The sequence below is a fragment of the Aquarana catesbeiana genome, linkage group LG03 (genome assembly GCF_042186555.1).
Source record: "Aquarana catesbeiana isolate 2022-GZ linkage group LG03, ASM4218655v1, whole genome shotgun sequence".
Classification (NCBI taxonomy): Eukaryota; Metazoa; Chordata; class Amphibia; order Anura; family Ranidae; genus Aquarana; species Aquarana catesbeiana.
Genome location: NC_133326.1, coordinates 471,841,092 through 471,868,653, shown reverse-complemented (window position 1 = coordinate 471,868,653; position 27,562 = coordinate 471,841,092). Strand labels below are relative to the sequence as shown.

Sequence of the window (27,562 nt, the reverse complement as noted above, 5' to 3'; positions counted from 1 at the left end):
CCATGGTAACAGATTAAATGACTTACAGAGACACCCATTCTAAGGCTTCAAAGAGAACTAAAAAGAATAATAAACTGACGAGCGGGACAACCTTGTGGACCATACCTCTACCTTTCAACCCTTTTTCTTCTTTCTCTTTCCTTTTCTCCACCTTACGATTAAAGCTCATTATCAGAATTTATTTGACCTATATACACTCTACCTGTAAACAATATGTATAGTAGGTATAAATCATTTAAATACCTACAAAAGTAACTAAGGAAATGATATATATCTTTAATTTAGGTTTACGTGAACCCAATGTTTAATATTTGAAATTTCATGATATTTACCTATATAAACCCTACTGTAAAACAATGAGCTTACTTTATAGATCCTTGTAAACTTACTTTATGTATCTTTATAACATTGTATACTCAATAAACTTCTTTTGACAAGAAAAAGACAGCAGAAAAAAACAAAAAATTACAGGAGTTTTAATGATTGTAATGACTGAAAATATAAACAGGCCTGTAGAAGTATGTCATAAACTATTGCAGATAGATAGATAGATAGATAGATAGATAGATAGATAGATGATAAATAGATTATTAGTGGTTGAATCATGGAAACTGACGAGAAGATGAGCAAAAACTGGAGTTGTTGCTTGTCACGACCAATCAGGTTTCAACTTTCCCCTTTATCCCGAAAATTAAAAAAGGGTTTCTCATTGGTCCCTTGGATTCATTTTCTTACCCAGGTTTCCTAAATAAACCCCATAGACAGATATATTGATTTATTATTTAAATTGACAATTTAGATAAGCACTTTAATGTATGGACTATTAACTTGATATCAATATGTTCAATTCAATTTGATCAAAATTGTTTCTCTATTAACTAATAATATAATCTTCTGAAAAGCATACCTGAGATGCGATATTGTCTGCAAGTAAGGAATCCTTAGAGCTTTCATTTCCAATCCCAGAGTCATCGGTATCAATAAGATGGTCTACTGGAACACTGGACTGAGGTCTAAGGAAAGCAAAGTCCCTTTCACTAGAATCCAGAGTTACGCAAACATCATATGAGTAAGGAAGCTGTAATGTTCCATTATTAAACTGAGAAAGAAATCTGGGATCAACTGTAGGATATAGATTTGTAGCCAAAGATCCAAATGAGGAGGAAGACTTGCATTCTCGATATTTAGAGATTATAGCAAGTATCACAGTCGATATGAACAGAAAAGAAATCAATGCTAAGGCTATTACCAAGTAGAAGTGTAAGTTGGACTGAGACTCTGATTTGTTTGTCTGATTGGTCATTTCAGGAATTATCTGCTGAAAATTATCCGCAATCATCAGGTTTAGAGTGGCAGAAGCAGAAAGAGGTGGGAAGCCATTGTCTTTTACTATAACAACAATGCTATGCTTAAAGATATCTTTTTCTTGAAACATTCGTGAAGTCCTGATCTCCCCTGTGTGTTGGTCAATGGTGAAAAATGATGATTCTGATGCTTGAAAAATAAAAGATAGCCAGCCGTTGTGTCCAGAGTCAGCATCCACAGCTACTACTTTGGATATTAAAGAACCTGGTTCAGAGGACCAAGGCACTAACTCAAAGGCAGGGCGATCAGCATCTGATGATGGATACAGAATGATGGGCGAATTATCATTCTGATCTACTACAAAAATTCTTAGAGTAGTGCTGCTGTTCAGAGATGGCTTTCCATTGTCTCTGGCATTGATCTGGAAGATAAATTCCTTTTGTAGTTCGTAATCAAATGTGCGTTGTGCATAAATAACTCCAGTTTCTGGGTTAACGGATATAAAAGAGGACATAGGATCTTTCTCATAGTTGATGTTACTTACAGAATAAACTACTTTAGCATTATTTTCACTGTCTATATCTCTTGCTTGAATACTAAATATGGAAGCTCCTGGTAAATTATTTTCAGGAACAAATGCAGTGTAAGTCAGCTTCTCAAACTCAGGAGCATTGTCATTGACATCAGACACATCTAGTTGAATAACTTTTTTAACAGTCATTGGAGGTGAACCTTTGTCAGAAGCTTGAATAGTAATGTTGTAGGATGTCATTTTTTCTCGGTCCAAGGTACTTTTTGTAATAATCTTATAGAAATTGCTTGAAGATGACTGTATTTGGAATGGCACATTGCCTATGATAAGACATTGAACTTCTCCATTTTCTCCTGAATCTTGGTCATGAACTTCAATTAAGGCCACCACTGTACCAGAAGCTGTGTTTTCTGGGATAGGAGTAGTCAAGGAGGTGATGGATATCTCAGGAGCATTGTCATTTTGATCTAATACTTCTATTAATACTTTGGAATGGGCGGCCAGTCCACCTCCATCAATGGCTTGTACAGAAATGTCATAATGTTTTGTCAGTTCATAATCTACATGCCCTTTTGTTGTAATTTCCCCATTTCTAGGGTTAATTTCAAACATCTGCAGAATATTATTTGACATAGTACTAAGCGAATATGTAATCTCTGCATTCACACCTTCATCCCCATCAGTTGCTCTGACCTGCAGAACTATAGAATTTAATGGCATATTTTCTTTAATGCTTATTTTGTATACTTCCTGGGTAAATATAGGTGTATTGTCATTAATGTCAATGATGGCAATGGTAATCAGTGTGCTCCCTGTTAGAACAGGATTTCCTCCATCAACAGCTGATAGAATTAGTTCATGGTAATCTTTTGCCTCTCGGTCTAGAGACGTTTCTAGAACTAGTTCAGGAAATATACTGCCATCAGAGCTAACTCTTTCTCCTAAGACAAAGTGCTTGTTTGAACTGAGTTTGTAGCCTTTTAATACGTTAATTCCTATATCCAAATCTTCAGCTTTCTGCAAAACAAATCTTACTCCTGGTAAAGTAGATTCACTTATTTCCAATCTAATTGTCTCATAGAGAAACCTTGGTGGATTGTCATTTATATCTTGAATTTCAATCCTAACATTAAAAACATTTAAAGGATTCTCAGCCACTGCATCAAAGGTCAGGACACAATCAGCTGCAGTCCCACACAGTGTCTCTCTGTCTATCCTCTCTGCAATATATACATTTCCATCATCCAGATTGATAGTGAAATACTTTTCAGACACACGTGAAACAATACGGAGTTTTCTCACTGAAAGATCCTTCACATTCATTCCAAGATCTCTTGCTAAATTCCCAACAAGTGAACCTTTTTTCATCTCTTCTGCAATGGAATAATGAATCTGAGCAGAGACTGAATGACACAACCAGAAAAATAAAGAGATCATTACTTGCCATCTGATTCCTTGCAGTGCCTGTCCATGCTGCATCTTCAAGCCAGTCATTTATTTTCTTGCTAGAAAAATGTAGTTGAAATAATTTGAAGATTAATTGAGATAAAGTGTCAGAACACACGTCTTCTTCTTTGAGAGACCTGCAGCAGTCACATCCCATGCAGAAATGCTCTATGTTTTTTTGTAATTGTGTGCTGCCTGCCTCATAGAGGTGCTTCTGGATCTCCTATGTTTTCCTTATTGGCCAACAGCGGCGCTGTGAGGTCGAACTGGGGAACTGCAGTGCCTTAGAATAATTTTCCAAGACATTATTTTAGATCCTATTACATCTGAATCATTTGTGAATTCTAAAATTTGAAAATATTTTACGCTCTACTTCCAATAACTTTTATGAATATGTGAGTATGTACTTAGAGGCTCAAGAGGCTACGATAGATATTTGGAACAGTATAACAAACTAAATAAGGCATACAAGCAGTCAGTGGTAAACAAAAAATAAATATGAATGAAGATAATTTAAACATAAAATATAATTATAGGAGAAATCAAAATCAGCTTAAAAATGTGTTAGCTGGAGTCGGGCTTTATTTGTTTTTCACTTTTTAAAAAAATCTTTTTATTGTAAATAAAACATATAACATACACAGACATGTAAGAAAAAAGAAGTCCTGATGCGACTTTAGCATGTACCCACAGAGGGGTCTGCAAAGCAATACATAGCAGGAAACATCCAAAACCTCATTCTGGTCTTGACAGGACAAAATAATTATCCATATTAGCTCATGCTCAAGAAGGATCTAAAACAATAGAGATAAACAACCTCAGTACAGTATCTTCCTGATAGAGACGGGATATCACAATAGGAGAGGGAGGAGGAGAGGGATGAGAAGAAGGGGGAGGAGTATTTTTTGACGAGGGATATGGGGTTACCCATATCCCCTTCAGTTAGATGTTGCTCTGGAGGGTTGGACAGCCTTGATGGTAATAAGTATCTTTATACAAGGTTAGTACAGTATTAACATGTGTTTTCCATAAAGAAAAGGAGGACAGAGCCTGTTTCTTCCAGCATAAGGTAATCATTTTTCTGGCATAGAATTGAAGGAGACGTATCAGGGTCCTCTCTGCCACTCTAGGCACTAGCTCCTCCACCAGACCCAACAGACAAATTTGTGAGGATGGAGCCACGATATGCCCAGCAGGTCACTTACTACAGAAAGTATTTGTGCCCAGTACACCTTGATTACAGGGCAGGACCAAAATACATGGATAAATTCTCCTGGAGTTTAACTACAACGCCAGCACTCCGAGGACACGGAGGGTCTCATTTTATGCAGCCTAGAGGGAGTAATGTATGCCTTATGGCAATTATATTGTATGAGATGGTCTCGTAGGGAGACAAGAATTTTGAATGGGAAATCCCATATGTCCTCCCATTCTTCAGAGTTACGCTCCTAGGATCAGCGCTGGTGAAGTGCACATGACTCTGGGGACGAGACTTGGAGGAGATGAGCGTATAAGACAGAGGTGGGCTTCTCTGCACAGTCTGACCTTATAATCCTTTCGAGGTCAGGTTGTGCCAATTGTCTCTCTCCGGGGGGAATTGACTTTTGAAAGCGTGGGACAACTGCAGGTATCTAAATAGGTGTGAGGGTGGGACATTGAAATGTGACACAAGATGGTCCAAGGAACAGATGGAATTATCTGTGGCAACATCCGAGAGCAGTTTGATGTATTTGGCCCACACTTTAGGTTCAGGGATTGCAAAAAGATGTGGTAAGTCGGGGTTATTCCACAAGGGGGCATTTGGATAAACCGCTGCTCTCGGATCACAGGTTAGCCCCTCCCTCCAAACCTGGAGGGTTGTGAGCATGGAGGGAGTTACACCATAGGGAGCTTTGGGCCCCCTAAAAGGTAAATTTGACAGTGCCTCCAAAGACCGGACCACTGCTGCCTCCACAATCACAGCAGAGTTGGTCATATCCAGGGCCAGCCACCAAACCGCTGTAACGAGCTGGCTTGCGAAAACATATTTCTGGAAACGCCAATCCCCCTTGCGATATCCACATGAGAGATCCATTGAGCGCCTAGATGCCACATGGAGCCATTGTGAAGAGAATGAGTTTTAAACTTGATTACCAGAGGGCAGTGGTCTGAGAGGCCGGCAGGGAGATATGCAGCCTCAACAATATCAGTCAGAATGGCAGGGTTAGCAAATGCATAATCAATTCTGGAGGAAGTATTGTAAGAGGTGGAATAACAAGAATAGGCTTTGGTGGAAGGGTGCTTCCATCTCCAGACTTCTGTTACACCAGCTGACACAGCCCAGTTCAGTAAGTCCCCAGTGCAGGACTTAGGTGGTATGGGTCTATCTAGGTCCGGAGACAGGATGGCATTAACCACTTCCCGACCGCCGCACGACTATATACGTCCCAAGTTTGAACGGGGATATCGTTGTTATGGCAGCAGCTAGCTGCCATAACCTCAGTATCCCCGTTTTCATGCGGCGGCCGGCTTTCAGATAAAAGTGGTCCCTGCGGCGGATTCGCCGCGAGATCACTTTTATCGGTGGCGGGAGAGGGCCCCCCCCCTCCCGCCGCGATCCGGTGCCCTCCGCCGCTTACTGGAGCCGTCAGTAGCGGCGGAGGCGATCGCGTCCTTCTGCCTGGTGTGTCTGGAGACAAGTGAGGCCAAGATGGCGCTCACTCGTCTCCATGATTCTGCTGGGCGGAAGCGACGTCAAAACGTCACTTCCGTCCACGCCTCTTAAAGGCATATTTTTTCAAATGTCATTTTTCTAAATGACTTTTTTTTTTTTTTTTTTTTTATTGCATTTTAGTGTAAATATGAGATCTGAGGTCTTTTTGACCCCAGATCTCATATTTAAGAGGTCCTGCCATGCTTTTTTCTATTACAAGGGATGTTTACATTCCTTGTAATAGGAATAAAAGTGACACAATTTTTTTTTTTTTTTAAACAGTGTAAAAATAAATAAAATATTTTAAAATAAATAATAAAAATAAAAAAAAAATTTTTAAAACCCCCCTGTCCCGACGAGCTCGCGCGCAGAAGCGAACGCATACGCGAGTAGCGCCCGCATATGAAAACGGTGGTCAAACCACACATGTGAGGTATCACAGCGACCGGTAGAGCGAGAGCAATAATTCTAGCCCTAGACCTCCTCTGTAGCGCAAAATATGCAACCTGTAGAATTTTTTAAACGTCGCCTATGGAGATTTTTGAGGGTAAAAGTTTGACGCCATTCCACGAGCGGGCGCAATTTTCAAGCATGACATGTTGGGTATCAATTTACTTGGCGTAACATTATATTTCCCAATATAAAAAAAAAACTGGGATAACTTTACTGTTGTTTTATTTTTTTATTCAAAAAAGTGAATTTTTTCCAAAAAAAGTGCGCTTATAAGACCGCTGCGCAAATACGGTGCAAAAAAAAGTATTGCAATGACCGCCATTGTATTCTCTAGGGTGTTAGAAGAAAAATCATATATAATGTTTGGGGGTTCTAAGTAATTTTCTAGCAGAAAAACCTGTTTTAAACATGTAAACACCTAAAATCCAAAACGAGGCTGGTCCTTAAGTGGTTAAAGTCACCCGTCAGTAACAGCCTAGCAGGACAATAGGGGGTAATCCTCTCCAGACTAGCATACAGTATTTCAGGTTTGAACGGTGGAGGAACATACAGTATATGCCAACAATGACATACCGCTGCTTCCATAATGTGAGCACCAACAGTACGTACCTGCCATGAGGGTAAGTGTGTACTGCCTCAACAACACAAGGAAGGGTTTTATGTATCAGAATCGACAACCCTCTAGCATAAGTAGAGTATGAGGCATGAAATGCCCTCTGCACCCAGGGTTTTTCAAAGCCATCAGCTTACAGCTCATCAGATGTGTCTCTTGTAAAATCAGAATCTGTGGATTATGCAGTTTGACATACTGAAATAAAAGAGCCCTCTTAAATTTGGAGTTAAGGCCCCTCACATTCCAGGATACAACTGATACTGTATCACGGTCACGTGATGCCATGATCAGGAGAGTAACTTACTCTACAGGAGGATCTAGGGCAGTGGTTCTCAACTCCAGTCCTCAGGACCCACCAACAGGCCAGGTTTGCAAGATAACTGAAATACATCACAGGTGATATCACTTGCTGCTCAGTGATTGCAGTATTCTAGTCTGCAACTCCCCAAGGTAATACTTAAAATCTGGCCTGTTGGTGGGTCCCGAGGACTGGAGTTGAGAAACACTGATCTAGGGACTGAAACAGACCCAATATGATAGCCAGTAATAGAGCACAAGCCAAAATTTACAGTAAACAAAACTAACACAACCAAAACTGTAACAGAACATTCCCAGCACAACATGCTTTCCCTACTGGTACCCGGCACCTCCCAAATGCACAGGGGGAGAGTCGGGTAATGGTCAATACCCTAAAAAAAACAAGCAACAACTTAAATACTAGACCTGTGAGCACAGGCCTTCGTTTGATGGCAGGTCTTGGGTAGAGCCCAACGTGTTAGTGCAAACACTGGTGGTCCTTCAGACTGCACACTCTAGGAAGGAAAGGGAGAATGGGACTGTAGGGAGTACTGTCCCAGAGGAAGCAAACTGCAGTCGGTAGCAGTGAAACCACTGAATCGGTGGGGGGGTCTTTTTAGGGGACTCAAGAGGACAGGTAGTCAGATAGGGAAGCAGCAATAAGTCACAAAATTAAGAAGTAAGCAGAAACAGTTATCACTTGGTGACTAACCAGCCTGGCCCCAAACAATGGACTTCTATTGTGGAGCTGATAATTAATCCCATCTTGTGGAAAAGAAGAACAGTAGGCACATAGGAACAGTATATTGGCCTGGGCAATAAGGGTTATCGATCAGATTCCAGGATAAAAATCAAGACAAGGTCAAAGAAAACAGTAGGCCAACAGGGCCTATAAGGCCTAGGTCCAAATACTTGCTGTGATCCAGCTGTTGGATTACATCTCACACAGGGAACGCGCAGGTGGTAGAATTAGCGACCACCTAGCCAGGATGCCGCAGCCGCTGGAGTTTAAAAAAACTTGTCGCAGTCACCGTCCATGCTTGCAAGGATAGAGAAGGCTAAACTTGAGGCCTTGTTCCTGGAGCCTCTTGCGGACCTCCGTGAAGGAGCGGCGCCTTTGCTGAATCTCTAGTGAGAAGTCTGGGAAGAGAAGGATCTTGGTGTTCTCATACTGTAGATCTGGCTTTGCTCTGGCCACCACCAGAATTTGATCACGGTTACGATAATTGAGCAATTTTAAAAGAAAAGGCCGCGGTGCTGCGCCCGGAATAGGCGGTGGGGGGCACCCTGTGGGCCCTCTCCACAAAAAACGTAGACAGCATAGCAGGGAGGTCAAGCAGTTGGATAAGAAAGGATTCAGAGAACTCTGCAGGCTTAGGGCCTTCCGCCCTTTCAAGTAGACCAAAGATCTGAATGTTGTTTCATCTGAGTCTATTCTCAGTATCAATGACTTTGTCCTGGAGCATTTTGACTTGAATCTGCAAGGCATGCACTTCTCTAGAGTCTGCGCTGGTGGAGTCTTCAAGCTGTGAGATGCGGTCCACTGCCTCCAACATCCTGGATCTAAACTTAGCCAGATCATGGGCTGATGTCTGTGGCCAAATAATCGATCTTGATCGTGAGGGTATCTTTACAGAACTTAACAGCATCATTATAAGCCTTAATAGCTTCCAGGATGTCCGCGGTGGTAAAACAAGCTGCCTCCGATGGCCAAGCAGGTGCCTGAGTAGCTGGCGACAGGGTGCACACAGGGAGCCCCGTGGCCAATATGTCCGCCGCGGGAGAGGAGAAGCACGGAGTACTTGCGGGATTACAGGAGGATCTCAGCTTTCCCAGTGACAGCGGAGGGACCCGCGGGGTACTCAGTGCCTTCTTGGAACCCGGGATGTCCTTGTGGAGGCTTCCAGTGGAAGAAAAAGGAGTCCATATAAGTGTCAGGATAACAGCAGGAGTAGAGCTCAGGCACTGCATGTCCACTCAGTCTTACATCCCGGCCACGATCTTGTTTGTCACTTTAACATTGAATACCTATTTAAGACAAACCTATCCACAGGGAGGAAATGCTGCTGTACAATTCCACTGCAGAATAAACAGCACTGACACCATATTATAGGAAGTTAAGAAATAAAGGACCTACTGGCAGAATCAACAGGTAATACAACTATGTTATTTGAGACTCAGAAAAACAAAAATAATTGTGTTAATGCTAGTGACAAAGTGCAGCATATATGCCTTTTAGGCATTCAATCATCAACAAAATGTTATTACCTGTTGATCCTGCAAGAAGATCTAGTACAAACCTGACAGGTTCCAACCCTGCAATACACCAAAACTATAAAAGAAGTAATTTAGCTGGAGTAAAACTTTAAAGAGTTACTCTATTTTCAATAAAAAAGTGAATATTTATTATGCCTAGTAATGCACTGTTCACACTTGACTTGCAACACTAAAACACTAAAATATTTTTTCACATCCTTTATATTTATGTAAATATACATAAGTACGATTTCTACATATTCAACTTACTTTATGTGATCTTGAGATAAAAATTAATGTGAATGTCATTTTTAAAATCAGTTTGTGTAAGATATATTGTTGGGAGGAGCTGTGTGACGTGACGCGAGTGTATGCTGGAACGCAGCGGCCATCTTGTTGGTGGTGTGAGCTGAGAGTTTTTATCCAGCAACAAGCGTTTTAAAACTTGGATCATGTAAGTGCAATATCTTCACTTTTTTACAAATAATATCATATTAATGATTACTGCACCATGAGGTCTATTCCTTTATGTTTTATGGGATTAATACTTGTGTGGATCTAACGGTATGAATACTGGGAACAGAGTGTGGAGACCAGGGTACCTGTATCGATCCTGCTTTGCCTGTTTGATTGTGATGTGCTGAGACCAAGGGATATTACCATATCCAATGCTCATTTGACCCCTGTTATAGGGGTTCAAAGAGGAGGGTAAGAGTATAAGTATACCCCATCAAGTGTGCTGTTTCCAATCAATTTTGAGGATCAAATGTTTTATGGACATTTCCTTTGAGTGCTGCACCTACCACATATCAGGTTCATTGTTGTTCATCAATATTGTGCTGGCTGCTCAAGGGAATTTTTTTTATCTTTATTGTTTTAAATTGTAACTAGCGCAGCAGACACCCATCCCTATATATTGGCTCTATTGACTGGATTCACTTATCATCTTTAGAAAAAAAAAAAACTTTCTTTAGACTTTTACAAAAATAAATACATTTATTAATTAATAAAACATTAAATAAATCAATTAATAAATCATATGTCCTATCAAAACCTATCATTAACATACAGTCCCCACTTTACAACTGCCACTGCTAGTTTTAGGTTAACCCCTACTAAATGAAAATATCTAAATTCGGGCCCTGCCTGAGTCGCACAGGGAGTGCTGTATACAAAAACACACACTCTCCAGAGCCAACAAACACTTGCAATGTTGCTATGACATACAGGGAGCCAATACAAAGGTGTCATTTGTTATACATTCATTTTGCTATACCATACATGGTTCTAAATCAGAAGTGCAAGATGATGCCATAATCTGTTCTAGCGACCAGAGAATACTTCTAGGCTTAGCCCCAGTGACTGCCTGTCTATTGCCACCTACTGGCAGGGCACTGAATAACCTCCCAGGTTCTAGCTCAGGGTAGACCCTGACGTGACATCACTCACTTCTCTACTGAAGTTGCATAACTAGTATGGTTGAAACCTGGGATAAGTTATTTTTTAACTTCCCCCGCCAACATTCCTCTATACATCAAAATTATTTTCAGTAGTAATCATGAAATTAAATAAATGCTGGGACGTGAAATACCCCAAAAATAGATACTGTAAAGAATTCCTAATGTGTTATAGACTGGGTAATTCATGTTAATAAAAAAAAAACAAAATAAACAAATTTAAGTGCAAGACTGTAATAACAGCGCATATAGTAAATAAAATAAATAGTGAAGCATGTAGTACACTGTCACAAAACATAAGTATATTAACAGCATGCTTTGATAGTGACAGGCCTACAGGGGGTCAAATTATAGTGTTATAATCCATTAAACAGCAGTGACTTCACAACACATAAATGGCTATCCTGACAATACATGGGTTCCAGATGGGCAATTGTACACAATGTCCAGGCAATAATCAGTCAACTATTACAATATGCAGAAAACAAACTGACGACATTTACAATAATCAGGCAGAAAACAGATGATTGTGGCAATATCTAGACAATAAGATAAGATACAATCTTATCTTAAGATAAGATAAGATTTATTGTCATTGTAGAAACAAAATCACAATGAAATTACATTGTACAACCATGCCAATATGCAGGCAACAAACAGCCAATTGTGGCTATATGGTAGAAAACTATGGTGACAATATACAAGCAATCAACTGGTAATCGTGATAATATGCAGACAGCATACCGGCAAATTGTTGTTTGGTCTCTCAGCAGGATATGCACAGTGTAGAGATCTGTAGGACAGAGGAGGAGCCTGCTGTGTAGGTTCATGTAAGTTATATTGGTTCAGTATCCTATAATGGCCCCGAAACTTAGGGGCCATGTATGAACAATCCCTTTACCCCTGCAGTACATGACCTCTGTATACTTGCCCGCATAGCCTTAGTATACAGCATGTCACCTGCAAACTATTCCAGTGCAGGAATGGGTCTGTGGCATGGGTTGTTGCAGGCAATAAGATGTTCCATGGGCAGAATGCATAGCTGTAAGGTGCCATGGTGGAATTTATGTGTGAAAAAAAACAAAACAGAAGTGCAGTTCCCTCTGTTTTTCCTATGTACCCAGTAGGGCCAATGCTATTCAGGATATGCCTGCTTTATGAATCATGCTCTAAGCATGATTCAATTTCAGTCTGTCATAGACTTTGACAGGCTGCAGGTAGCAAGGTTAAATACTGCACCTGTGCTTTCTGGGGTGCACGAAAAGCTAGTGTGCCCATAGGAAATTCATGCAAATAGAAGAACACACAATTGCCATGCAGTGTCCATGGTAGAACGTAAACCAAGGATGCGATCACTGCAAAACATCACAACTGCTTATCCAGCATGTACCAGCTGTACTGCAAAATATTAAAATTAAGCCATATGTACTACAATGCTCAGTTTTGTAACTGTAGCATTAGATCTTCTCAATCAAAGTAGCTGGAAAATTGTTACATTTGGAAAAACTCACCGGTGCTATATTGCTTGTTGGCAAACCTTCCTTTAAACTTTCATTTCCAAGCCCTGAATCATCAGCATCAATAAGATTGTCCACAGGAACATTTTGATTGGGTTTCATGTATGTAAAATCACCTTCCGCAGAATCCAAAGCCACACAAACATTGTAAGAGTAAGGAAGACTTAGAGTTCCACTTGAATACTGAGACAACACTCTGGGGTCAACTTGAGGATATAAAGTTGAACTTATTGGATCAAACACTGGGAATGGTTTAGTCTTTTTGCATTTAGATATAATAGTCAAGATAACAGTTATAATGAACAGTGAGGAAATGATGACTAGAGTGATTACTAAGTATAACTGTAAGTTGGCTTGTTGATCTTCATCAGTATGCTGATCAACAAATTTAGGAATTGCTTGCTGGAAATTATCTGTAATAACAAAGTTTAAAGTGACGGTAGCAGAGAGCGAGGGATCTCCATTGTCTTTCACTATTGCCACAACTTTGTGTTTCAGCACATCTTTCTCATGAAAGACACGTGATGTCCTTATTTCACCTGTGTGCTCATTAATAATAAAGTAGGATATTTCTGACAATTGTAAGAAATGATAAGAGAGCCAAGCATTATGTCCAGAGTCTGCATCCACAGCAACCACCTTTGTTATTAAAGAACCAGGCTCAGAGGCAAAGGGGACCATTTCAAACATAGTTGTTCCTCCACTTTCTGAAGATGGATATAAGATTTTTGGAGCATTGTCATTCAGATCCACTATTTTTATAATTAATGTTGTATTGCTGCTCAGTGATGGGCTCCCATTATCTCTAGCAATTATTTGTATTTGGAACTCCTTGTGCTGCTCATAATCAAATGATCTTTGTGCATACAAAACTCCAGTCTCCATATTGATGGAAAAATATGAAGTTACTGGGAGATCTTTCTCATTTGCTCCAAATACTGAATACAATATTTTAGCATTATCTCCTGTATCAGGATCTGAAGCTTGTATACTGTATATTGAAGCTCCTGGTAAATTGTTCTCTGGTACAAAGGCAACATAAGTAGATTTCCTGAACAAAGGGGGATTGTCATTAACATCTGATATCTCCAATGTGATGGTTCTTCTGCTTGAAAGTGGGGGAAATCCTTTATCAGTAGCTACAATTGTGATGTTATAACTAGATATCTCTTCTCTATCTATAGAACCTGCAGAAACTATACTGTAGTAATTCTCAGAAGACAGTATCAAATTAAAAGGTACTTCCTCTATAAGTTTACAGTCAACTTCTCCATTTTTACCTACATCATTATCATGGACTCTGATCAGAGCTATCATGGTTCCAGGAGAAGAATTCTCAAGAACAGGAGAAGATAATGAAGTGATGGCTATTTTAGGAGCATTGTCATTTTCATCTATCACATCAATTAGTATCTTACTGTATGAAACAAGACCACCGCCATCCTTAGCTTGTACAGACAGTTCATAACTATTTGCTACTTCATAATCCACCTTTCCGATTGTTTTAATCTCACCACTTATTGGATGAATAATAAAAGTGCTTGAATGATGCACATGCTCTGCTGTTTTACGAAAAGAATATGTAATGTTTCCATTAACACCTTCATCTATATCATCTGCTTTTACAGTTACTATAGAAGAATTGACTGAAATATTTTCACTTACACTGACTTTATACAGCTGCTGAGTAAATACAGGAAAATTATCATTCACATCAATAACAATGATCCTTATTATTGTAGTTCCAGACTTCACAGGATTTCCACCATCAAATGCTGTTAATATTAGTTCATGAATATTTTGTGTCTCTCGATCTAAAGGTTTCTCTAATACAAGTTCTGGAGATTTTCTTCCATCTGGATTAATGTTTTCATTCAGTGTAAAATGCTGATTAGCACTAAGCTTGTAGGTCTGTACTGAATTATTACCAATATCTGTATCTTCTGCATTCTGTAAAGCAAATTTTGTCCCTAGTGCAGTAAATTCTAGAATTTCTATTATAAAGGATTTTTGAAAAAACACTGGAGAATTATCATTTATATCCTGAATTTCAATTTTGACTCTGAAAACATTTAAGGGGTTTTCAACCACAGCATCAAAGGTTAGAAAGCAGGTAGCTGCTGTCCCACACAGTGTCTCCCTATCTATCCTGTCCTTCACATAAAGGTTTCCATTGTCTAGATCCACAAAAAAATATTTCTCTGACATGTGTGACTCAATCCTCAATTTTCTGGAGAAGAGCTGATTAATATTTAATCCCAGGTCATTTGCTATATTTGCTATAACAGAGTCTTTTCTCATTTCTTCTACAATGGAATATTGAATCTGACCAGAGACTGAATGACACAGCCAACCACATAAGACAGAAAATACTACTTGCCATCTGATTCCTTTATATGCCTGTGAACAGAATCTCAGCTCAGCCATTCCAATTGTTCAGTTTCTTCCAAAAAGAGATTGCCTGGATGATTAGTATTTGTAATCCAAGAAGGGCATCTTTACATAGAGATAAATTTCATTGTTTCTGAAAGAAGAGCATTTCTCCAGTGATATGTGTAGAGAGAATCCAGAAATGGCCGTGCCTCTTCTTGCAGATCTTCAGTGTTGTAAGTAATGAATGTATTAGTGGATCTCCAGTTCTGTATTCTTTTCCTTATTGGTCAAACAGCGGCGCTCTGAGGTAAAACTAGGGAACTGCAGTGCTGAAAATTTTTCCTTTGCATCCAATTGGGTTATTTTGTAACAACATATACTGTTACAATGTAAAATAATAATAATAAAAATATATGTGGTTTGGATACCAAACTGTATATTACTTGATTTAAAATAATCTCTATAGCTGGTTGTATTAAATATATCAATATGCTATTTAAAATATTACCAAATACATTAACAGAGAAGGTGATTTTAATGATTTACATGATTGCCTTATAATAAAGCAAATAATTCCATACTACTGTACATACATTGTAAGGTATTTTTATCATCTTATGCAGATCAAACTGCTAAATATACAGATGGAATACATATAAGAGATTGGTTTATCTGTATTAGGATTTGTTTTGTTTTGTTTATTCAATCCTGAGATTTACACAGCTCTGTCACACAGCATGGTTCTGTCTGACAGGGCAGGACACCTGATTTTTTTCTGTACTGCGGTTAAAGCGGAGCTCCAGGCTCCATCAGAAAAAAATTAAAAGTTAGCAGCTACAAATACTGTAGCTGCTGACTTTTAATATTAGGACACTTACCTATCCATGAATCCAGAGATTTCTTCACCAGAGCCAATTTTTCAGTCGGCTCTCCTGTGCTGCGGCTGCCATTTCAGATAAGGGAAACCGGCAGTGAAGCCTTGTGGCTCCACAGCCAGTTCCCTGCTGTGCTTTGTGAATGGCCCTGCGGTGGGGGAAGGAGAAGGGGCCGAACTTCCGGATGACTTTGCTGTGGCGAAGTAACCCAAACGTGGGAGTCAGTACATATCAAAACCAGGTACCTGCTCCCCCCCAAAAGGTGCAAAATGTGGCAGTGGAGTGGGGGAGTAGGCAAATAAGCAGAGCTTCCCCTTTTGGGTGGAGCTCTGCTTTGAATAATGCTTATAGGTCTTGTCTTACCCCCAGCCTGTGAATGGGAATTGAAAAGAGAAGCAGCAGACTGATGAGCTCATATTTCTGTTCCTAAGCTCTCTCCATCTATTAGCTTGCTATTTCTTAGCACATACGCACTGCAGCACACTTGACTGACTGCTTCATCCTTTGCTAGTATTAGGTCTGCTGTACAGAGACAGCAGGAGGCTGATACCAAGTCAAATTTAGGTACTTACACCTCTTTCATTTAAACATTTCATTATGTATCAATGACTATAACACTGCATTAATTTGTGTTATTTATATCTGCCTGTAGTCCAGCTTTAAACACTGACAATCACTGTGTATATTCTGAACAATCTACTGGTGTGACCTAAACTTTTGTATTCCAGAACAACATAGTTAAAGTGTCACTGAGAACTTTCAAACTTTTATGTGCAGAAAACTTCAAAAACGCTCAATAGATCTGCTGAGGTGGCTCCCACACAGCAAGGCCTACATCAATGGGTACCTGACAGTATCTGAAACCATAGACATACAGAAAGGAACACCTGACTATAACTTGTATTCATAAAAAGTAAAAGTTATTTGAACAGTCTGATGCTGCTCAGCAGCTTAATACCAGTTATAATATAGCCCAGATGAAGGGGGAGTAGTGTTGTCCCCAAAGTGCATTGGTTGTTTTTATAATTACTTATTTATAAACAATTAAAGTGTTACTAAACCCACAACAGTAAAATCAGTCTGTTTATGCAGTAAAGCATGCTTGTTACACTCACTGTGGAATCTAAGGGGTTAATCATCTGCATTGTGTAAAAAGGCTGTTTGATCCTGTCTCCTATGATCCTCACTTTCTTCCAGTGTCCTCAACTCATCTCTGGATACTATAGTGGGTAGAGCAGTAGCTCTCAACCCTGTCCTCAAGTACCCCCAACAGGCCATGTTTTGGGAATTTCTCTTAGATAAAGTAGCTATCCATAATACCAAGCCATTGACACTGATTTAAAGCACCTATGCAAGATAAAGGAAAACCTGGCATCATGGCCTGTTGGGGGTACTTGAGGACAGGGTTGAGAACCATTGGGGTAGGGGACAAGCTGCACATGCTCAATTTGGTGTGTATTGCTAGAGAGTTTTTTTCTTCTTGGGAGAGTGCAGGTTATCAGCACAGTCCAGACAGAGGGTCAGGGGTTCTGCAGTTTGATAGGACAGTGATAGCAGTAAAAGCAAGCTTTAACCAGACACTGAAATAAGTCATAAGACTGCTATATACTGCTGATGAGAAAAGGTATTTAGCAGTTTATATTTACTACAACCATTGCATTTCCATGTACTGTGTACTGTGGGAGACCAGATATAGTGTGTATAAGGGCGCTCTGAGTAACAAACACAGCAGATATCAGTCTATGTAGAAATAGAAGAGGGTCTTCATGCACTTTCAGCAGCACTTGAAGAGAGAAGCAAACTCCGGAAGTACAATTAAAAGAAAAAAAGGCGCCTCTAAATGCAGAAGTAACACTTTATATTTCCCAAAAGGGTTAAAAACACTTACAAAAGGGTGGATGGGTAGAAGCACATCATATTAGTAATATAGCAGTTGGTCCGGCGTTCTGGTAGTCCCAAGGAGTCTCCGTGATATCCGCAGGTGTGATTCTATGGCAGCATATTCTGAAGTGGCCAAGAGATGGAAGCCACAACTCTCCTGGATACTGGGAAGACAGCTAGGCTGTCTGAGACAGCATGGAAACTGAATCCAGGAAGCGACATCAGCAGAAAGGGACCAGCTAATTGCGTTGCGCATCACTCTTGCTGTTTTTGCATCATGTCTTTGCATCAGTTTGCCCTGTATGTTGGTCTTCTGTTTTTTCTTTTTCCTTTTTGTGTTCCCAGTACGCTGTTTTTATATTCATTATGTCATTTTATAAGCTCAGTGCTTCCCTTTGTCCTGCTCATGTCCGCCCATAGTCCCACCCAAAGCCTGCCTACAGACCATAAGAAGCTCTGCTTCTAGTAATCTTTAGTCATTGCTTGAAGAAGGAACCAATCAGCTGTTCCGAAATGCGTTGCATGTTGATGACATCACTTGCTGTCCACGCTGGTTGCTAGTCCCTTCCTGCTGATGTCACTTCCTGGATTCGGCTTCCATGCTGTCTCAGACAGCCTAGCTGTCTTCCAAGTATCCAGGAGAGTTGTGGCTTCCATCTGTCGGCCACTACAGAATATGCCACCAAGGAATCACACCTGCGGATCTCAGTAAGACTCCTTGGGACTACCAGAACGCTGGACCACCTGCCATATTACTAATATGATGTGCTTCTACCCATCCACCCTATTGTAAGTGTTTTTAACCCTTTTGGGAAATATAAAGTTTTACTTCTGCACTTAGAGGCGCCTTTTTTTATTTTCAGACCAGATATAGTGAATGCTGGGTCATGGGTTTATTAGTAACACTTTTAAGTTATTATGGACTCTTTTACCTGTTTTTGGTCTAGCACTTGTTTCAGTATTTCTATAGTCTAAACTTGTGTATATTTTATACTATATATGTAACTGTTTTTGTTATGTTTCCAAAGTGAAGACAGTTTAATAACAAAAATACCATATCCATAGGTTATTAAAAAAAATGATTTGTCTACAAGAAGAATTCTTATGCCACTTACATACAATAAAGTCATAAATGTAAAAATTTGCATATAAAAATGTTTGTGCTTTGAACTTAGCTTTAGCCATATGGCTACTGCAAATAATACACTAGCTGGCAGGAAACAAGAAAATGATCAAATAAATGCTGAAAATGTAAAAGTTGCATTACCTACAGGTAAACTTTAAAAAAAAATATTTTTAAATGACACATGAATAATTTTTAAACATTTCTTTTTTTAATTGTAAAGTCAGTTTAAGGGATTATTTAGAACTGGTAATGTATTAGTATCTCATGTGGAGATATGACATTCAACAGGAATATTTCAAGCAGAGTACAGAATTTCACCAGTAACTAGTGCAGCCTGTACTAAATGTAAAGCCAGTCCCTGGATCAAACTTTTGTTTTTCTTAGGGCCAAGTAGGGAAAGGTTAGAATCTCAGATTTTACCAGCTAAATGTGCCTCAACTGTACACATTTAACCTCACGTCCAGACCCTGTGACATCAGAACAGGAGATGAAGGGAAAGGGTATCAATGGAACAAGAAAACAGACAGCAACAAAAACCAAATAAAAATTCCAATCTTTGCTATTTATCTAAGAAGTGTTTTTCTTGCTGCATAAGTCCCCATAGCTGAGATTTCCCATCACCACTTGTCTCATCTGCCATTGGACTAGAAGTGAGGGAAAATCTCCACAATAGCCATAGAGAGAGCAATAAAAAAAAGACAGAAGTGCTAATCAGTCCTCACCAAAAAAAAAAAAAAGTTTTGTTTGGAGTTGGCATTTAGCTTTAAGTAATCAGCATATAATACATAAAACAAAGTACAAAAAATAGTTTGGCCTGTGTGTTATGAATCACAGACAGAGCTCTGAAATATTGTTTCCTATAAGTAGGAATTTAGCCACCAACATTTCTCCATTTCTTCATGCTTTTTACCCCTCAAATACAGACATTAAAGCACCACTGCTGAGACCGTCCTTAATCACAGTGTATCCCTATGCAGATCTTGCTGATGCTGAAACCTTTCATGCTGCAGAAGTCTCCATGGTTAGGTATGCTTGTAGAAAAGGAGTCACTAGCGCTGGTTTAGATTATGTCCCTGTTATATGTGAACATAGCGTGGGGAAAGCAGAGTTTGTTTCAAAGTTTGCGCACACAGGATAGACCTGCACAAGTCTCTTCACACAATTACCTACATATAGAACATAATAAAAATCAATTTAAGGTAACTAAAATGTCAGAATGAAATACACTTAAAGGGGTTGTAACCCCTCATGTTTTTTCACCTTAATGTATCCTATGCATTAAGGGGAAAATTTTTTTTAAGTCACCGGCCCCCTAGCCCCCCATTTTACTTACCTGAGCCCTGGAATTTCCAACGGTGAGGAGGCGCTGTCCCTCTGCCTGGGGTTCTCGGCAGTTGATTGGATAGATTGATAGAAGCGCAGCCATTGGCTCACGCTGCTGTCAATCAAATTCAATGACACAGGCGCCGGGGGGCTTGGCCGAGTCCAGCATTCATGGATGCAAATGCTGGACTCGGGAGAGTGCCCGCACGGTAACCTTCCTGGGAGAGCGCTTCTCCTAGGGGGTTAACTGATGTGGGGAGGAGCTGCAAGAGCCACCAGGGGACCCCAGAAATCGAGGATCGGGGCCACTCTGTGCAAAGCGATCTGCACACTGGAGGTAAGTATGACATGTTTGTTATTTAAAAAAACAATAAATAAACAAAGCTTTACAATCACTTTAAAGTGGAACTTCAGTAATTTTTTCATCTTTCCTTCAATTGAACCTTCTGCCCTTGCTGCGTAATCATTGGAAATCAAAACTATAATTTGGTGGAAGTAAATGCCTTATTCTCTGTACTTCCTCGTTCATTGCTGATAAAACGTGTTTGATGCTCTTTCCTGCATTACAATGACTCCCGGGAGAGAAACGTCAGATCTCCCAGCAGTGCTTGTTTCTTCGTATCTGTTCATTCACTGAGAAGTAACTGGCAGAGGAGGGGGCGGGGACGAGGGGAGGAGGGGGCTGGGACGAGGGGAGGAGGAGGGCGGGGAAATGCCAGAGAGCTGAATACAACTGAGCATGGCTACAGGGCTGGAGGGGGTTGGATGAGGGCGGGGATAGGAAGAGACAGAAAGGATCAATGTGCTTTCACAGAGGAGTAGAATTTAGTCTAGTGTAGGGAAAGGAAGATTGCTCTCTCTTTTATGTGGAGATTTTAGCCCTGTACACTTATTACACCCCCAGGCCAGTCTGCACAATCTTTCCTGGAAAAGTTCACACTCCTCATCTCATCTGCATAGGAGATTATTTCTCAGTGCTTTAGCCCCGCCTCCAGGGAGCTCTCTGCAGTTCTCTTACACAGAGGATTTGTGTGTGAGAAAAGATCATGTTACAGGACTCGGCTACAGCTAAGGCTTGTCTACTCAGTGTTTGCAGTTTGGATAAGAAATACAGTACATTATGGAAAAATATAAAATGAAAACAAAAATTGTTTGCTGCTTTCCTGTTTGAACAAGCATAGTATTGTACACTTTCCTCAGCTGTTTCTGTGTTCCATGCTGTTAATAATTTGCAATAACAGGGCATGAACTTCCACAGAAGCTGCCATTCCTATGGCAACTTATAAACAACAATGTGCATGTTTCATCAGATTAGGCGACCCGTCAGAATGTGTAACGGAAGTGACGTTCTGTCGCCGCCATTTTGCTACACCCTGTACTCCTCTATAGTAAGGATACACTGAGAAGGGGGAAAGCATCTTGTTACACCCACCAGAGTTTTGCATTTTACACTTATTTTTAACAGTAAAGTGAGTTTATATAGTGAAATACAGTACTTAGAACTATGTATGAATGTTTAGATGTTGCATTTCTAAAAAGAACGAACTTCTGTCAAATTAGCAAACCTGTGACATCCGCAGGCTTGCTGCTGCTTTTAAGATTCAACATCTAACCAGTCAGACGGAGTTGTAAGTACTGTATTTCACTATATAAACTCACTTTATTGTTAAAAATAAGTGAAAAATGCAAAACTCCTGTGGGTCTAACAAGATTTCCGCTTTCCCCCTTTTCAGTGTATCCTTACTATGGAGGAGTGCGGGGTGTAGCAAGATGGCGGCGATGGAACGTCACTTCCGTTACACATTCTGACGGGTAAGCCAAATTTGACAAAACAGTGCAGCACACTTTGCTTACTACACAGGCTTGCATCCGAGGGTACTTAGGGAACTCAGTCAAGTATTGCCAAACCATTGTTCCTAATTTTTACTGAGAGTCTACTGGGTGGAATGGTACCAGGTGATTGGAGAAAAGCCAATGTAGCACCAGTATTTAAAAAGGGCCCAAAATACATCCCTGGGAATTACAGACCAGTTAGCCTAACATCAATAGTATACAAGCTTTTGGAGGGGATGATACGGTACTATATACAAGATTTTAGTAGCGAGAACGGTATCATTAGCAGTAATCAGCATGGATTCATGAAGAATAGTTTTTGCCAAACCAATCTATTAACCTTCTATGAGGAGGTGAGTTGCCATCTAGATAAAAGAAGGCCCGTAGACGTGGTGTATCTGGATTTTGCAAAAGCATTTGACACAGTTCCCTATAAACATTTACTGTACAAAATAAGGTCCGTTGGCATGGACCATAAGGCAAATACATGGATTGAAAACTGACTACAAGGGCAAGTTCAGAGGGTGGTGATAAATGGGGAGTACTCAGAATGGTCAGAGGTGGGTAGTGGGGTCCCCAAGTGTTCTGTGCTGGGACCAATCCTATTTATTTTGTTCATAAATGACCTGGAGGATGGGGTAAACAGTTCAATCTCTGTATTTTTGGACGATACTAGGCTAAGCAGGGCAATAACTTCTCAGCAGGATGTGGAAAACTTGCAAAAAGATCTAAACAAATGAATGGGGTGGGCAACTACATGGCAAATGAGGTTTAATGTAGAAAAAATGTCAAATAATGCGATTGGGTGTCAAAAATATGAATGCAATCTATACACTGGGAGAGAACCCCTGGGGGAATATAGGATAGAAAAGGACATGGGGGACCTAGTAGATGATAGGCTCAGCAATGGCATGCAATGCCAAGCTGCTGCTAACAAAGCAAACAAAATATTGGCATGCATTAAAAGGGGGATCAACTCCAGAGATAAAACGACAATTCTCCCACTCTACAAGACTCTGGTCCGGCCGCACCTAGAGTATGCTGTCCAGTTCTGGACACCAGTCCTCAGAAAGGATCTACTGGAAATGGAGCGAGTACAAAGAAGGGCAACTAAGCTAATAAAGGGTCTGGGGGATATTAGTTATGAGGGAAGGTTGCGAGCACTGAACTTATTCTCTCTGGAGAAGAGACGCTTGAGAGGGGATATGATTTCAATTTTTAAATGCAATACTAGTGACCCCACAATAGGGATTAAACTTTTTTGCGGAAGGGAGTTTAGAAGACATGTGGCCACTCATTAAAATTAGAAGAAGGGAGGTTTAACTATAAACTATGTAGATGGTTCTTTACTGTAAGAGCAGCAAGGATGTGGAATTCCCTTCCACAGGCGGTGGTCTCAGCGGGGAGCATCGATAGTTTCAAAAAACTATTAGATAAGCAACAGAATGACCACATCATACAGGGATATACAATGTAATACTGACATATAATCACACACATAGGTTGGACTTGATGGATGTCTTTTTTCAACCTCACCTACAATGTAACTATGTATGACTATTAGTTTTTATATCAATATGTTAAATTCAATTTGATCAAAATTGTTTCGCTATTTAAAACATATTCAAATCTTTTGAAAAGCATACCTGAGATGTGATATTGTCTGCAAGTAAGGAATCCTTAGAGCTTTCATTTCCGATCCCAGAGTCATCAGTATCGATAAGATGATCCACTGGAACACTGGACTGAGGTCTAAGGAAAGCAAAGTCCCTTTCACTAGAATCCAGAGTGACGCAAACATCATATGAGTAAGGAAGCTGTAATGTTCCATTATTAAACTGAGAAAGAAATCTGGGATCAACTGTAGGATATAGATTTGTAGCCAAAGATCCAAATGAGGAGGAAGACTTGGATTCTCGATATTTAGAGATTATAGCAAGTATCACAGTCAACATGAACAGAAAAGAAATCAATGCTAAGGCTATTACCAAGTAGAATTGTAAGTAGGAATGAGACTCTGATTTGTTTGTCTGATTAGTCATTTCAGGAATTATCTGCTGAAAATTATCCGCAATCATTAGGTTTAGAGTGGCAGAAGCAGAAAGAGGTGGGAAACCATTGTCTTTTACTATAATAACAATGCTATGCTTTAAGGTATCTTTTTCATGGAACATACGAGAAGTCCTGATCTCCCCTGTGTGTTGGTTAATGGTGAAAAGTGATGGTTCTGATGCTTGCAAAATAAAAGCTAGCCAGCCGTTGTGTCCAGAGTCAGCATCCACAGCTACTACTTTGGATATTAAAGAACCTGGTTCAGAGGACCATGGCACTAACTCAATGGCAGGACGATCAGCATCTGATGATGGATACAGAATAATGGGTAAATTATCATTCTGATCTACTACAAAAATTCTTAGAGTTGTGCTACTGTTCAGAGATGGCTTTCCATTGTCTCTGGCATTGATCTGAAAAATAAATTCTTTTTGTAGCTCATAATCAAATGTGCGTTGTGCATAAATAACTCCAGTTTCTGGGTTAACGGATATAAAAGAGGACATAGGATCTTTCTCATAGTTGATACCACTTACAGAATAAACTACTTTGGCATTATTTTCACTGTCTATATCTCTTGCTTGAATACTAAATATGGAAGCTCCTGGTAAATTATTTTCTGGAACAAATGCAGTGTAAGTCAGCTTCACAAACTCAGGAGCATTATCATTGACATCAGACACATCTAGCTGGATAACTTTTTTAACAGTCATTGGAGGTGAACCTTTGTCAGAAGCTTGGATAGTAATGTTGTATGATGACATTTTTTCTCGGTCCAAGGTACTTTTAGTAATGATCTTATAGAAATTGCTTGCAGATGACTGAATTTGGAATGGCACATCACCTGTAATAAGACATCGAACTTCTCCATTTTCTCCTGAATCTTGGTCATGAACTTCAATCAAGGCCACCACTGTTCCAGAAGTTGTGTTTTCTGGGATAGGAGTAGTCAAAGAGGTGATAGATATCTCAGGAGCATTGTCATTTTGATCCAATACTTCTATTAATACTTTGGAATGGGCGGCCAGTCCACCTCCATCAATGGCTTGCACAGAAATGTCATAATGTTTTGTCAGTTCATAATCCACATGTCCTTTTGTTGTAATTTCCCCACTTTTAGGATTAATTTCAAACATCTGCAGAATAGTATTTGCTGTGGTACTAAACAAATATTTAATTTCTGCATTGACACCTTCATCCCCATCAGTTGCACTGACCTGCAGAACTGTAGAATTCATCTGTATATTTTCTTTAATACTTATCTTATATACTTCTTGAGTAAATATAGGTGTATTATCATTGATGTCAATGATGGTAATCTTAATCAGTATGCTTCCGGTTAGAAAAGGTTTTCCACCATCAACAGCTGATAGAATTAGTTCATGATAATCTTGTGTCTCTCGGTCTAGAGGCTTTTCTAGAACTAGTTCGGGAAATATACTGCCATCAGAGCTGATCCTTTCTTTTAAAACAAATTGCTCATTTGAACTGATTTGGTAGCTTTTTAATGCATTTATTCCTATATCCAAATCTTCAGCTTTCTGCAAAACAAATCTTGCACCTGGCAAAGCAGATTCACTTATTTCTAATCTAATTATATCATAGGGAAATCTTGGTGGATTGTCATTTATATCTTGAATTTCAATCCTAATATTAAAAACATTTAGAGGATTCTCAGCCACTGCATCAAAGGTCAGGACACAATCAGCTGCAGCCCCACACAGTGTCTCTCTGTCTATCCTGTCAGCAATATAGACATTTCCATTATCTAGATTGATATTAAAATATTTTTCAGACACACGTGAAACAATACGGAGTTTTCTCACTGAGAGTTCCTTCACATTCATTCCAAGATCTCTTGCTAAATTCCCAACGAGTGAACCTTTTCTCATCTCTTCTACAATGGAATAATGAATCTGGCCTGTGACTGAATGGCACAGCCAGGAACATAAAGACATTATTACTTGCCATCTGATTCCTTGCAGTGTCTGTCCATGCTGCATCTTCCAGCCAGTCGTTTCTTTTCTTGCTGAAAAAATGTAGGTGAAATATTTTGAAGACTGATTCAGGTAAAGAGTAAGGACACACGTCTTCTTTGAGAGACCTGCAGCAGTCACATCCCTTGCAGTAATGCTCTATATTTTTTCTTGTAATTGTGTACTGTCTGCCTCATAGAGGTGCTTCTGGATCTATGTTTTCGTTATTGGTCAACAGCGGCGCTGTGAGGTCGAATTGGGGAACTGCAGTGCTGTAGAATTATTTTCCAAGACATTGTTTGAGATATTATTTCATCTGAATCAATTGTGAATTTTTAAATTTGAAAATATTTTGCACACTACTTCCAGTAACTTTAATGAATATATGAATATGTACGTAGCCTTCCAAGAGGCTACAATAGATATTTGGATCAATACAACAAACTCAATTTGGTACATAAGCAGTTGGTGGTAAATATAAAATGAGTATGAATTTGGATAATTTAAACTTAAAGTGTAATTACAGGAGAAATCAAAAATTACATACTGTATAAGCTGTAGTCTGTCAAAAGCATGAACACAACTGTTTTATTACTTCTCAATCCTGCCAGTGAATGCCAGTATTTTTCTACTTTCTGAACTGTCCAACAAACATGGCAAAAAGAAAACTTGTTGCCATGACTGCTTAAAAATGTGTTAGCTGGAGTTGGGCTTGATTTTGTTTGTTACTTTAACACTGAATACATATTTAAGACTAACCTGTCCACAGGGTGGCAATACTGCTGTACAATTCCACTGCAGAACAGCAATGTCACCATATTATAGGAAGTGAAGAAAAAAAGGACCTACTGGCAGAATCAACTAAACTCAGAAAAACTAAAATCATTGTTTTAATGCTAGTGACAAACTGCAGCATATATGCCTTTTGGACATTTAATCTTCAACAAGTTTTATTACCTGCTGATCCTGCAAGAAGTACAAACCAGACAGGTTCTAACCCTACAATGCTCTACCCAAAACTATAAATGAAATGATTTGGCTGGAGTGCTACTTTAAAAAGTTACTCTATTTTCAATAAAAAAAAAGTGAAAATGTATTACTCCTATGAATGCAAACATTGTTCTATCTAAGGTGTATGTGAATTGCAACACTAAGGCTGCTTTTCGCTAGTTTTAGCTGCACTTACCGTCGTTTTAGCAGTGCTATTCAGCCGCTAGTGGGGAGCTTTTAACCCCTGCTAGCGGCCGAATAAAGGGTGAAATGTGCCGTGTATCGCCGCTGCTGAGGCGCTTTGCAGGCGCTTCGGCAGCGGTGACCATTCATGTCAATGGGCAGGAGCGGTGGAGGAGTGGTGTATACACCGCTCCTTCACCGCCTCAAAGATGCTGCTTGCAGGACATTTTTTAACGTCCTGCCAGCACATCGCCCCAGTGTAAAATCACTCGGGCTCTCACACTTGGGGCTGCAGGGGAGGTGTTTTTCAGGCGCTTTACAGGCGCTATTTTTAGCCCAAAAGCACCTGAAAAACACCTAAGTGTGAAAGGGGTCCAAAAAA

General features: G+C 39.7%; 1 protein-coding gene across 32 annotated transcripts in view; it reads right to left on the bottom strand.

Moving 5' to 3' along the window:
• The window catches only part of LOC141132486 (protocadherin gamma-A4-like), a 489,967-nt gene that overhangs the window by 143,430 nt on the left and 318,975 nt on the right, over positions 1–27,562 (bottom strand). Inside the window, exon 1 of one of the 32 annotated variants that reach the window (XM_073620928.1) lies at positions 23,626–26,193. The exons of 29 other annotated variants lie outside the window; for them this stretch is intronic. In XM_073620928.1, coding sequence (XP_073477029.1) covers positions 23,626–26,034 — 2,409 coding nt within the window. In that variant the 5' untranslated portion in view covers positions 26,035–26,193. Of the gene's footprint in view, positions 1–907; positions 3,469–12,562; positions 15,207–23,625; positions 26,194–27,562 lie in introns of those variants that run through there. 2 more of the 32 variants (XM_073620911.1, XM_073620919.1) reach the window with 2 other exon arrangements.